The sequence below is a fragment of the Erinaceus europaeus genome, chromosome 1 (genome assembly GCF_950295315.1).
Source record: "Erinaceus europaeus chromosome 1, mEriEur2.1, whole genome shotgun sequence".
Lineage (NCBI taxonomy): Eukaryota > Metazoa > Chordata > Mammalia > Eulipotyphla > Erinaceidae > Erinaceus > Erinaceus europaeus.
Window position 1 is genome coordinate 200,613,441 of NC_080162.1, and position 13,668 is coordinate 200,627,108.

Genomic DNA, 13,668 nt, shown 5'->3' on the forward strand with positions numbered 1-13,668 from the left:
TATTCTATCTATCCATACCCTCATATGTATATAAAAGTATATGTATATAATTTTTTCATCACTGTGGCTTTACCACTCCAGGCCTACTTTTTGAGATACAGAAAAGAAAAAGACAGAAAGGTAGAGAAAAGGATACCACAACACCAAAGTTTGCTCTAATTCAGTGGGGGCCAGACTTGAACCCAAGTCACATGTATTCAAGGCAGGTATGCAGTCCAAGTGAACTATTTTGCCAGTTTACCACCCACCCCTACTGCCACGACCCTCAACATTTCTGACCCTTGTTTTGACAAGGTTTCCTAGAGAAGAGACTATGGTCTTTTTTTTTTTTCCTAGAATTTGTGCCATTTTGGATTGTCTGTTCAGGCTACATATATATATATAGAACATTGGCTCTCCTGAGGGTGGGGAACTTAACTTTGTGGGTGGGAGACAGAGACGACCAGGGACTCATGGCTGAGTGGTACACAGTTCAGTCTTTATTCATGTGGAATGCAGCGCAGTCTAAGCTCTCTCTAATCACAATCTTGTCTTTATCTATCCTGAGGCGGAAGAGTCAGGTCGGAAGAGGATGTACGTAGGATAGGGGGTGGGGAGAAGGAAAAAGCGTGCAAAACAGTGAGGATTAAACCAATGCCCTGGAGGCAGGGCGGTGCTTAGTTAACAGTGGTTATGTAAATAGAATACAGTGTTAAGCAGGGGGGATTAAACCAATGAAACAGAAGGGGTCTTAGAAGCAGAATTTAGAATCATACCAACAAACTTGTAGTATTTACTATTTTTTGTATCTTTTTCTTTCGCTTTTTTCTTTTCTTTCTTTCTTTCTTTCTTTCTTTCTTTCTTTTTTTTTTTTTGCCTCCAGGGTTATTGCTGGGGCTGAGTGCTGGCACTACAGATTTACCTCCCGGTGGTCGTTTTTGCCTTTTCTTCCCTCCATTTTTTAATTTGATAAGACCTAGAGAAATTGAGAGGGGAGGGTGAGATAGATAGGGACCTGCAGACCTGCTTTCACTGCTCCTGAAGTGTCCCTGGTGGAGGTGGAGAGTGGGGCCTCAAACCTGGATCCTTGCACATGTCTTCGTGTCTAGTACTATGTGCACTTAACCAGGTGTGCCACCACCTGGCCCCCTCAGAATATTTCTGCCCCACCCAATTTTAAGTGACTGATGTTACCACGTGTGGAATTGGGAAGAGACCTCGTCAGTTGGCTTGTAAGCAGTTTCAGGGGGCTCTCATACACCTGATTTTGAGGGTGCAGAGATGTCTGGATGATGGTGTGTCAGCCAGGCCCCTTCAGGATACATCAGTTCCCTCAGAACTTGGGTACTTTTGGCAATTAACTGGCAGTAGCAAGTGTCATCTTTTTTTATGTATGTATGTCAGAAGCAGATTCTACAAGATCTTATTTTTTATTTTATTTTATTTTTTATAATTTATTTCTTTATTGGGGAATTAAAGTTTTACATTCAACAGTAAATACAATAGTTTGTACATGCATAACATTCCCCAGATTCCCATTTAACAATACAACCCCCACTATGTCATTCATCATCTTTCATGGACCTGTATTTACTTTGATGCAATACGCCAATTCCATTTCAGGTTCTACTTGTGTGTTTTGTTTTTTTAATATTTATTTTATTTATTTATTCCCTTTTGTTGCCCTTGTTGTTTTATTGTTGTAGTTATTATTGTTGTTGTCGTTGTTGGATAGGACAGAGAGAAATGGAGAGAGGAGGGGAAGACAGAGAGGAGAAGAGATAGACACCTGCAGACCTGCTTCACCGCCTGTGAAGCGACTCCCCTGCAGGTGGGGAGTCGGGGTTCGAACCGTGATCCTTATGCCGGTCCTTGTGCTTTGCGCCACCTGCGCTTAACCCGTTGCGCTACAGCCCGACTCCCCTACTTGTGTTTTCTTTTCTAATCTTGTTTTTCAACTTCGGCCTGAGAGTGAGATCATCCCATATTCATCCTTCTGTTTCTGACTTATTTCACTCAACATAATTTTTTCAAGGTCCATCCAAGATCGGCTGAAAACAGTGAAGTCACTATTTTTTACAGCTGAGTAGTATTTTATTTTAATTACTTATTTTATCTACCTATTTTTACCAGAGCATTGCTCAGCTCTGGCTTATGGTGGTGGTGGGGGGTTTCAAACTGGAACTTTGAAACCTCAGACATGAGAGTCTCTTTGCATAACCATTATGCTATCTACCCCTGCCCCACAGGATCTTATTTTTAAACTCATAGTCTATTGCTTATTCATTAATATGAATTCAAGATATGTCATCACACAGATATATGTATTTATGTTGTATTGCCTCCATGGGTCTGCCCTTTTCCTCCCCCTGAAAATATCTACTTATTAAGCTAACTTAGTGGTTGGTTCAGTGCACCACAGGTTTTAAGAAGTGTATGCTACTTGGGTGTTAAGTGATTCATCTCCTCCTCGAACTCACAAAGGGATATAAATGGGACTGGGTAGGCTAGTGGCCACTTTAGTGACTTCAGAATAATCCTGTGTCCAGATTCTTAGCTGAATTAAACCTGCATGTTTCCTTTGCCACATAAGATAACATATTCACCTACTTAGGAATTAGTATGTATCTTTGGGGAGAGGGGGTCATTATTTTTCCCTCTGCAGTACCTCTTTGAAGAATGTGAGTTTTAGAATTTCTACCTCATTAGAAGAGAATAAATAAAAATTAAAAAAATAAATAAGATGTCCACATGGCCAAAAATATATATGGAAAGATGTTCAAAGTCACTTATTCAGAGAAATGCAAATAAAGTCACTTATTCAGAGAAATGCAAATAAAGACAATGAGATACAAAAAAAAGTATCATCCCAGCACTCTGTCAGAGATCTTTAAGATATTTCCTAATTCCCTGGAACATCTGGAAACTTCATCCTCCTTAACTCACATGAGGACACCAAGGTACAGCTTCCACGACATGCTCAGAAGCTACACAGTTTGAACCATCTACCACCTCAATGTCCTTTAAAAATACCATTTGAGTTGATGGGATCTAAATAAAATACAAGATCTGTTTCACGGCACTGCAATCCAAACCTGATCTCCCCACACCTATATCCTGTGTGTCATCTGAAGACCAGGTTCAGAAAATAGAAAGAAAGAAAAAAAAAAAAGGAGAGAAAACTGAGGTCTGTGAGCTTAAGGAAGTTTAGTTAAGTTTAGTTCTTAGTTTCAAAGTGAGTTTCAAACCCAGACCTGAGCAAGTTTCAAACCCAGATCTGATCACTCAGTTCAGTGTTCAGGTCACCCTGAGAGTTGTATCATTGAAAAACGAATTACCTCTTTTCCATCAATGTCAGCTACTGCAGAGAAATGCAAATATTTTAGTGCCCGAAGCTCCTCCAGAATTCATTGTATCTCCATGAAGAACAAAAGAGGCCATGATCGATTTTTAAAAACTTGTTCCTGAAATCCTGTCCTTTTTACTTGGTTCACCATTTCTTGTGAGGAAATTGGGGCTTTGCAGTGGGGCTTTTTATAGTAGTCACTTAATATCAGCGCTACAAGTAAATTCACCAAGCCTGCCTGTGACCTTCACTGCGTCGCCTGCAAATTTAATGGAATGAGATTGAAATAAATTCCTCAGCACTTTGGCGTCAATTAACTAGCACGGTTACACGTTCCATCTAGATTGCATATTTCCATTTGTTGTTCTTTAATGAAGGCCGCTGTGGCAAAAGTTAACATTTTAATTAATGGGGGCATTATCATGTTCATTTTAATTTTAATGTAATATAAGGATGTTTTTCTCCCCAAGTTAGTTTCCATTAAAGGTTACCCAGAAGGATTTTTTTTTCAGCTTTAAAGCCCAAATTTAACCTGTGTTAGGTTTCTTGTGCTCATTACCTCATACTAAGTTTTTATAGAAGAAACATTAGTTTAACGAAAAGAAAGGCAAAGGGCTTCACACAGGGGAGACTTAAAAGATGATTTTTGGAGTCGGGTGGTAGTGCAGCGGGTTAAGCGCACGTAGCGCAAAGTACAAGGACCGGCATAAGGATCCTAGTTCAAGCCCCCGGCTCCCCACCTGCAGGGGAGTCGCTTCACAGGCGGTGAAGCAGGTCTGCAGGTGTCTGTCTTTCTCTCCCCCTCTCTGTCTTCCCCCCTCTCCATTTCTCTCTGTCCTATCCAACAATGACAACATCTATATCAAGAACAATAGTAACTACAACAAGGGCAACAAAAGGGAATAAATAAATATTTTTTAAAAATTATGAAAAAGATGATTCTAGGTGAGTGGATGAAATGGCTCGCTGGGAGAGTGTGTTACTTTGGCGTGGCTGCAACTCACCGCACTGAAGGAGGTTTCTGTGCTGTGGTGATTTACTTCTGCTTCTCTCTCTCTCCTTCCCGCTATCCCGTATTTAAAAAAAATGATTATGTAATTATTTTTATTACTTTATTAGGGATTTAATATTGATTGACAAAATTATAAGCTAATGGGATATAATTTCACGCCCCTCCCATCACCAGAGTTCTATGTCCCTGTTCTGTCCATTGCAAACTGCGGTAGTTCCCCCAAGGTCACACATAGGGGTTGACTAATATTTCTGTAACTATCTATATATGTTTGGCTATGCGTTTTTTTTTTTTTTTTTATGGTCCTGCCTTCTTTCTCTTCCTTTCTAAGTCACACCTACTACTTCTGAGTGTCCTTCCTAAAAAAATAGTAACTTCTGATGGGTTGGTGAAATAGCTCACTTGCACGGTAGGGTGTGCTGGTTTAGCACGTGTGATCCAGGGTCGAGCTCAGACTCCACCATACTGCAGGAAGCTTCAGTGCTGAAGCAGGTTTCTTTCAGCTATCTAACTTGCTCGCTCTCCCTTTTGTCTCTATCTTAAAAAAAAAAAAAAGAATGATTTTAGGAAAATGCATCATCTTAGATGACCAGTAAGTGGTAACCAGAGCAGTTAAAAAATTAACTTTATCCTTTGGATAAGAACAAGCTCATTGGAAGACTGTATGGACAGTCCTTGAACAAAATAAAGATGGAAGTACCTTAGGATCTAGCACTGCCACTCTGAAGCATTTATCCAGTGGATACTCAAACAGTAATCAGAAGGGACATATAAACCAGAGCCTATGTTCACAGCTGCATTATTTGCGGTAGACAAAGAATGGAAGCAGCCTAGATGCCCATAAACAGATGACTGTCTAAAGAAATTATGGGATATATATATATATATATTCCATGGAATTCTACTTTGAAATCAAAAAAGATGGATCCTGTCCTTTGGGACAAAATGGATGGAACTGAAGGTGATTATGCTTAACAAAATAAGTACAGAGGTGAAAGATGACTACCAGAAATCTGATTTAAAGGAACTTGCGTATATACATCCTAACAAAACAGAAGCAAGAAAACTGTCAGACTTGTGAGAACTAATGGTGGTGATCTTTGGGAGGTGGGAGGGTGGGGGATACAGAACTTTGGTGGCTGGTGTGATGTGGATCTATACACTATGATCTTACAATCTTTGGTGGCTGGTGTGATGGTGTGATGTGGATCTATACACTATGATCTTACAATCTTTGGTGGCTGGTGTGATGTGGATCTATACACTATAATCTTACAATCTTGTACCATACAATTAGTAACAAATAAAAATTATTTTTTAAAAAACAAGCCATATGTTTAAGTTTCAGAAAATAACTTCCCTTTTAACTGTCTTTTTTGTGTAATATTCTGAATTTGGTGTCAGGGGCTGGGCAGTGGCACACCAAGTTAAGCACATACATTCCCAAGCACAAGAACCCAAGTTCAAGCTCTTGCTCCCCACGTGCAGGGAGTCCACTTCACGAGTGGCAAAGCAGGTCTGCAAATGTCTCTCCCCCCCACCTCCGTTTTATTGGATAGGACAGAGAGAAATTGAGACGGGAGGGGTAGATAGGGAGAGAAAGACATCCACAGACCTGCTTAACCACTTGTGAAGCTTACCCCCTTGAATGTGGGGAGCTCAGGGCTTGAATCTGAATCCTTGCACGGGGCCTTGTGTTTTGTATTCTGTGCACTTAACATGGTGCACCACCACCACCACCACCCCACCCCTATTTCCCCATGCTCTCAATTTCTCTCTGTCCTATCTAAAAAAAAGAAAGTTTGGAGGAAAAAATGGCAGCCAGGAATAGAGACTTTGTAGTTCTAGTACCGAGTCCCAGCAGTAACCCTGGTAGTAATATATTTTAAAAGAAAGGAAGGAAGGAAGGAAGGAAAGAAGGAAGGAGGGAGGGAGGGACGGAGGGAAGAAAGAAAGAAAGAAAGAAAGAAAGAAAGAAAGAAAGAAAGAAAGAAAGAAAGAAAGAAAGTTTGGTGGCCCAGGAGGTGGCGCAGTGGTAGAGCTTTGGACTCTCAAGCATGAGGTCCCGAGTTCGATCCCCAGCAGCACATGTGCCAGAGTGATGCCTGGTTCTTTCTCTCTCCTCCCATCTTTCTCATAAATAAATAAAATCTTTTTAAAAAAAAAAAAAGAAGGAAGAAAGAATTTGTTGCCTGCTGTCAGTCTTTCAGCTAATTCTGTTCCTTCCTATTTCTGTCAGATCCTCTGTTTCTCCTCTGTGCTCTTATCACTGGGAAGCTGAACACCAGAGTTGAAGGAGCAGAGGGCTTTACCACCAGCTATCTGCATTGGCTTCCCTTTCTACTCCTGACTGAGAAATCACTCACTTACCTGATAGGAAAGGAATCCTGATTACAGAATAATTCTCTGTAAGATTCTACTGATAGGGAATTGACTTAGGAGATCTAGCTGGTCATAAGTACACCTGGGGGCCCTTTGCATTATGTGATGTGTCCTCGAGAGGTTTGGTTGGGTAATATTGTCACTTGCATTAGCCTCCACAAGGCTGGACTTTGCTTCCAAAAGCACAGTTGGTTCAACATGACTTTCATCCATTCATTAATTTAGACTCTGCTTCTGATGTAATTTGGGGCAGATAGTCTTTGGCATGACTTGTAGATTTATATCAACTAGCATTTCACTTTCTATTTTTTTATTTATTTTAAAAAAGGAGACATTAACAAAACTGTAGGATAGGAGGGGTACAACTCCACACAATTCCCACCACCAGAATTCTATATTCCCTCCCCTCTCCTCCCCTGATAGCTTTCCCATTCTCTATCCCTCTGGGAGTATGGACCCAGGGTCACTATGGGTTGCCGAAGGTTGAAGGTCTGTCTTCTGTAGTTGCTTCTCCACTGAACATGGGTGTTGATCGATTCATTCTCCCAGCCTGTCTGTTTCTTTCCCTAGTAGGGTGGCTCTCTGGGGAAGCTGAGATCCAGTACACATTGGTGGGGTTGTCTGTCCAGGGAAGTCTGGTCGGCATCATGCTGGCATCTGGAACCTGGTGCCTGAAAAGAGAGTTAACATACAAAGTCAAACAAATTGTTAAACAAGTATTTCACTTTCTCTTAGTTGAGACTTCCAAACACTTCCTGACACATACAGAATGTCATCAGTTCGATAAGGAGTGACATTTCAGTATGTGACCAGCTCTTCCCTTTGTCCTTTACTGGGACATTTACCAGGGGACATGTGCCAGTGACTTAGCCTCTGATGTGCAAGGGACAGAGATTTTGACTCCTGAGGTTAGTGTTCTGGGACAAGAAACACTGAAAAATAAAACAACTGTTGTCCTCCAGTCGCTTTTGTTTTCTGAAATACCTGTTCTTCTCAAATGAAAGCAGGGCTTAAATTACTCATCGACTCAGCTAAAAGACTGTATTACTCATCTGGTTTCTCACTGGCACCTAAAATAGGAATCATATATGTGTCAGGTACTATGTAAATGTCCTTAACTAAATGGAAACTACAACATCTCTGCCCTAAAGAACACATACATCCTTGATATTCTGCTTTGATACTCAGGAAACTTGGATGGAGTGTAAATACTGCCTGCAGATATATATATTCTTTAAATTTGAAGCATTTGAATGAATGGTGAGGCAGTTAGACTTTCATCAACTGTGAACACTCTTTTTCCCTCCCCGATCTACTTTCAGGTGGTTTGAAGTGTCCTGTTTGCAGCTTTGTATATGGCACCAAATGGGAGTTCAATAGGCACTTGAAGAACAAGCATGGACTGAAGTTGGTAGAAAATGAAGGTGATCCCAAGTGGGAGGTAACTTTTTTTTTTGCTGTTTATTTTTTTTATTTTTATTTATAAAATGGAAATATTGACAAGACTATAGGATAAGAGGGGACAGTTCCACAGAGTTCCCACCACCAGAGCTCTGTATCCCATCCCCTCTCTTGATAGCTTTTCTATTCTTTATCCCTCTGGGAGTATGGACCCAAGGTCATTGTGGGATGCAGAACGTGGAAGGTCAGGCTTCTGTAATTGCTTCCCCAATGAACACGGGCATTGACAGGTTGATCCATACTCTCTCTTTCTGTAGTGGGGCAGAGCTCTGGGGAGGTGGGGCTCTAGGACACATTGGTGGAGTCGTCTGCCCAGGGAAGTCTGGTTGGCATCATGGTAGCATCTGCAACCTGGTGACTGAGAAAGAGTTAAGATATAAAGCAGAACAAATTGTTGACTAATCATGAACCTAAAGGCAAGAACATTGCAGATGAAGATTTGGGGTCTCCATTTTAGAAAAAGCTATTAGGTCTATTTAAGTTATATTCCAAAGGGCTCATGACTTTACTAGTTTTTGCCTGAGCCTGGCATCTAACATGCAGGTGAACCCATGATATTGTCTAGGGAGATGGTATCATGGCTGGAAAAAGGACTAGAAAGCTGAATCAGGGAAGAGAGTAGCTCCCAAATATGGGAAAAGTGTAATAATATTGTTAACTGTAAACCCCAAGCTTTTTATAGTTAAGTATTGACCTTGACATTTCTAAACCCAAATGGCAAACCAGTCAAGGCCTGGTACTTGGCATAGACAACTAGCTATTCTTTATAGCATTGTGATTTCTGGTCAGAATACTTGAAAAACTTTTTCAAGTCATATCTTATTTCTGAAATAGAACTGGGGTAGAACTGGGTAGAATCTGGACCACACATGTGAATGTTAGCTCTGGTTTTTGAATTCATACTGTTTCTGACTAATTTAATCTCGTTGACACTCTTACTCCTGTCATTCACACTTCCCGTGTACATCTCATTTTTGATAAACATTTTAATATTATTTATTATTTGTTATTGGATAGAGTCAGAGAGGCATTGAAAGGGGAGGGGAGATAGAGAGGGAGAGACAAAGAGAGACATCTGTAGCCCTCCTTCACCAGATGCTAAGTTTTCCCCCTGCAGGTGGGGACCAGGGGCTTGAACCTGGTCCTTGGGTGCTATAATGTGTGTGCTTAGCCAGGTGTGCCACCACTTGGCCCTGTCCATCTCATTTTTTTCAAGGCAAGTAAGACTAACCTTTGATCCAATCAGTGCTGGCCAGTACACTGTTTATTGGTCCTCAAAAGCATAATTCTTTTTATTTATTTTTTGCTCATTTATACATTTGTCAGATATTTTAATGGGTGCTTCTGTATGTCAGAGTGGAAGCACCTAGATGCACTTGGTCACTAAACTATAAAAGAGTAAGAAGCTGCAGTCCTGAGCCCGTGTCAGTTATTGACAAGTTCTTACGGGGCATAACAGCTTTGCTTCTTATAAATTTTACGTAAAGTTCTTTTTTTTCCTCTTTAATGGTGACATTCTTTTTCTTTTTTTAAATCTTTATTTATTAGATAGAAACAGCCAGAAATAGAGAGGAGGTGGGTGAGGGTGATAGAGAGGGAGAGAGCCAGAGAGACACCTGCAGCCCTGCTTCACCACTTGTGAAGTTTTCCCCCTGCAGGTAGGGACCAGGGGGCTTGAACCTGGGTCCTTGCGCACTGTAATGTGTGCCCTTAACCAGGTGCGCCACCACCTGGCCCCTAATGGTGACATTCTTAATGCCTTACAGTTTAACCTTGGCCTTCCTGCCTTTGTCAAGGTAGTTATTATTAATGTCTAATTCATTTGAAAATTCTGTTGTACCTCTTCTTTCCCTGAAAAACAAGACACCTGCTAAGGTTTCTCCAGCAGCTCCAACTTCTACTTGTCAGGATTTTGAACAGATACATTTTCTGTGGTCAGTTACCTATCTCCCTAATCCCTGCTACTGCCGGTGTCCAAGGTTTTCTGAGCTCTAACTGTGTTGCAAGCGTTTCCTGTCCGCTTCCCCATCACCACTGCCATGCCCTTCCTTCTTTGGACACAGGGTCTGGGGATGGTCAGAGGCAGAGCTGGTAGCACCAAGAGGAGGGGCGGGGTGGTGGTGTGCCAGCCATATAGAGCACACAGACTGTCATGCTCAAGCACCCTGGCTCAAGGCCCCTGCTCAAGGTAATGCTGCAGATGCCTCTCCTTCCCTGTGAAACACACCTGCAAGTACTCCAGAGTGTACAGTCTCTAATGATGGACAGCCTACGCTGTGCTCAGAGATTAGCATACGCAGCAGAAAGCTCCCAACCAACCTGAATTATAAGGTCTTTGTTGGAGGCGGGCTGTAGCACAGCGGGCTAAGCGCACGTGGCACAAAGCGCAAGGACCGGCATAAGGATCCCGGATCGAGCCCTGACTCCCCACCTGCAGGAGAGTTGCTTCACAGGTGGTGAAGCAGGTCTGCAGGTGTCTGTCTTTCTCTCCTCCTCTCTGTCTTCCCCTTCTCTCTCCATTTCTCTCTGTCCTATCCAACAATGACGACATTAATAACAACAACAGTAAAACAACAAGGGCAACAAAAGGGGATAAATAAATATTTAAAAATAGGTCTTTGTGCTTTCAAAGAGAAAATTTCCCTTGGAAACTGTGTTAACGAGACCAGTTGATTTCTTTGGGATGGCAGATAAGCAAGATATTATTCCCACCTGCAAGGGGGAGGCTTCACAAATGTTGAGGCAGTGCTTTAGGTCTCTCTTTCTCTCTGTCTCTGTCTATCTCCCTCTTCCCTCCTTGATTTCTCTCTGTATCTATTAATTAAAATATCAAATAAATTTTAAAAAGATGTTTTAAAGTGTAAAAGTGTATTATCTTAGTACTTTAACTTGGGATTTCTGGATGGCGGGAGGTCTTCTAGAAGGTCAGAGAGGATATAGCTATTTTTTTTTTTTTTTTTTTTTTAGCCAGCAACAGAATCTCCTGAAGAGCCTTCCACCCAGTATCTACACATTACAGAAGCTGAAGAAGATGCCCAAGGCACACAGGCTGCTGTGGCAGCTCTCCAGGACCTGAGATATACCTCAGAGAGTGGTAAGGGACCCCCAGAATATCTCCCTCTGATGTCTCAGAACTGGTCTTGAATGGATGTGTGGAGTGAGTGAATCTGTGAACAAATGAATGAATGATTTCTTCAGCTGGTCTGCCTCTGCTGACCTACTTAATGCCAACCCAGCATTCCGAGTGCGGACGTGTTTCCATTTTTAGGTTCAGATCTCTCTGCCTTATAACGTTCTAGCACAGAGCCATAACAAAGGTAGTGCTTCCTCACGCCGTGCTTGCTTTCCCCCAGACTATTATTATGCTGGCTCCTCAGAGGGGTCCGAATGAAACACAGGTGTGTTTGCTGTCTTTTCCTTGTAAACACTTGATGGGAGTCACCCTTGTATGTTGAGCTCTATTTGTTGTGTCATCCTCAGTCTGCTGCTTCTCTGAGACCAGATGAGTCTCTTCCAGGGTCAGCAGAGCCAGTGAGGGGCCTGGCGGAGACTATGCTGTGCTGTGCTGTGCTGTGCTGAATGCATGGGCCCCACTCACGGGGTCGTCTGTCTCCTCAGTGGCCAGTTCCTGATTTTGTGAGCCCAGGCCTGACCGCTTCCTCATTATCCTGGAAAATCTCAAATCAAGGCTTTATTTTAGATGTCCTCATTTTTAAATTTTTTAAATTTCTTTATTGAGGAATTAATGTTTTACGTTCGACCGTAAATACAATAGTTTGTACATGCATAACATTTCTCAGTTTTCCATATAACAATACAATGCCCACTAGGTCCTCTGTCATCCTTCTTGGAAGAGATCCTCATTTTAAAACATTCTCTCACTTTTTTTTTTTTTTTATTGCCACTAGGGTTATTGCAGGGGTACTGTGACTACAAAATGAGTCCACTGTTCCTAGCAGCAATTCCCCCCCCTTTTTTTTATTTGCTAGGATAAAGAGAAATTAAGAGGGGGAGGGGACAGTAGGAAGGGGGGGAGCCAGAGAGACACCAGCAGTACTTGTTTCACCACTTGTGAAGTTCCCCCCCCCATACTGTAGGTAGGGACTGCAGGACCCAACTAGGTCCTTGTTCATGATAATGTGTACACTTAACCAGGTGGGCCCCATTCTCTCCATTTTAAAACCAAACCATTGTGCCACTTCTGTGATGTTAGATAATATGCTTAGAAAGCATTTTCACCCTTCATGCCTCTTTTCCAAATAGGGACAGAACTCAAGTTAATATCATGGCCCTTCATGTACTGGGGAGCAGAGGTCAAGTGCATAGGAATAAGTGGTAACACCTTAAGCAGAGTCAGGCAGTGCCAGGAGAAGGAGTTAGGAAATCACCATTTTCATCCAGTTTGCAGATTTGTAAACCAAAGGCTGAAAAAACTGCACAGAAATATCCTTTGGGTCAGGCACTTCGGGGAAGATTAATAGCCAGGGCTCTAGTCACTGCCTGCTGAGCCAAAGGGAATTCTGAAGACAGCACCTCCACTTTACAGCTCATGACGATGGCACATTCTACAGAGGAGAGTGTGTCCGGGGCCAAACTACTAAATGAGGTTTCCAGAGCTGAAGCCTCTTCTGAATTTGTGTTCCCTTCCTCCACATTCCTGACTTCAGTAACTGCTCATGCTCTGTTCAGGCAGCTCAACTGTCTTTGTTATCCCTGATACCCTCATACTCACTGCTGACATTTCAGCTTCTCCCATATTCCCACTTCCTAGAACACATCTCAGACTTTATTTTTATTGATTTAATAATGATTGACAAGACCATGGGATAAGAGGGGTACAATTCCATACAGTTCCCACCACCCAAGTTCCACATTCCATCCCCTCTTTTGAAAGCTTTCCTATTCTTTATCCCTCTGGGAGCATGGACCCAGGATCATTATGGGGTGCCGAAGGTGGAATGTCTGGCTTCTGTAATTGCTTCCCTGTTGGACATGGGTGTTGGCAGGTCCATCCATACTCCCAGCCTATTTCTATCTTTCCCTGGAGAGGTGAGGTTCCAAGACACATTGGTGAGGTCAGCTGCCTGAGGAAGTCAGGTTGGTTTCATGGTAACATCTGCAACTTGGTGGCTGAAAATCAGTCAGGTATAAAATAGAATAATTTATTTAATAATCAGGAACCTAAAAGTCAGAATATAGCAGATGAGTTTTGAAGTCTCTATTTTGGAAAAAGCTTAAATTGGGACCATTGTGCCAGTCCTTATGTGTGCTTAGCCACCTGCCCCCCCCTCAGACTTTATTATTTTTTAAAAAATATTTTTGATATTTTATTTATTTATTAATGAGAAAGATAAGAGGAGAGAGAGAGAGAAAGAACCAGACATCACTCTGGTACATGGGCTGCCAGGAGCTGAACTCTGGACCTCATGCTTGAGAGTCCAGTGCTTTATCTTCTGCACCAGATCACCATTTCAGACTTTACAACTTT

The 13,668-nt window shown here is 42.0% G+C and overlaps 1 protein-coding gene across 4 annotated transcripts in view; it reads left to right on the top strand.

Annotated features, from left to right (window-relative positions):
* Positions 1–13,668, top strand: part of ZFAT (zinc finger and AT-hook domain containing) — a 236,474-nt gene that overhangs the window by 190,433 nt on the left and 32,373 nt on the right. For all 4 annotated transcript variants that reach the window (XM_007521895.3, XM_060201065.1, XM_060201061.1 and 1 more), the window contains 2 exons: positions 8,042–8,160; positions 11,148–11,274. In XM_007521895.3, the coding sequence (XP_007521957.2) occupies positions 8,042–8,160; positions 11,148–11,274 (246 nt within the window). The remainder of the gene's footprint in view (positions 1–8,041; positions 8,161–11,147; positions 11,275–13,668) is intronic.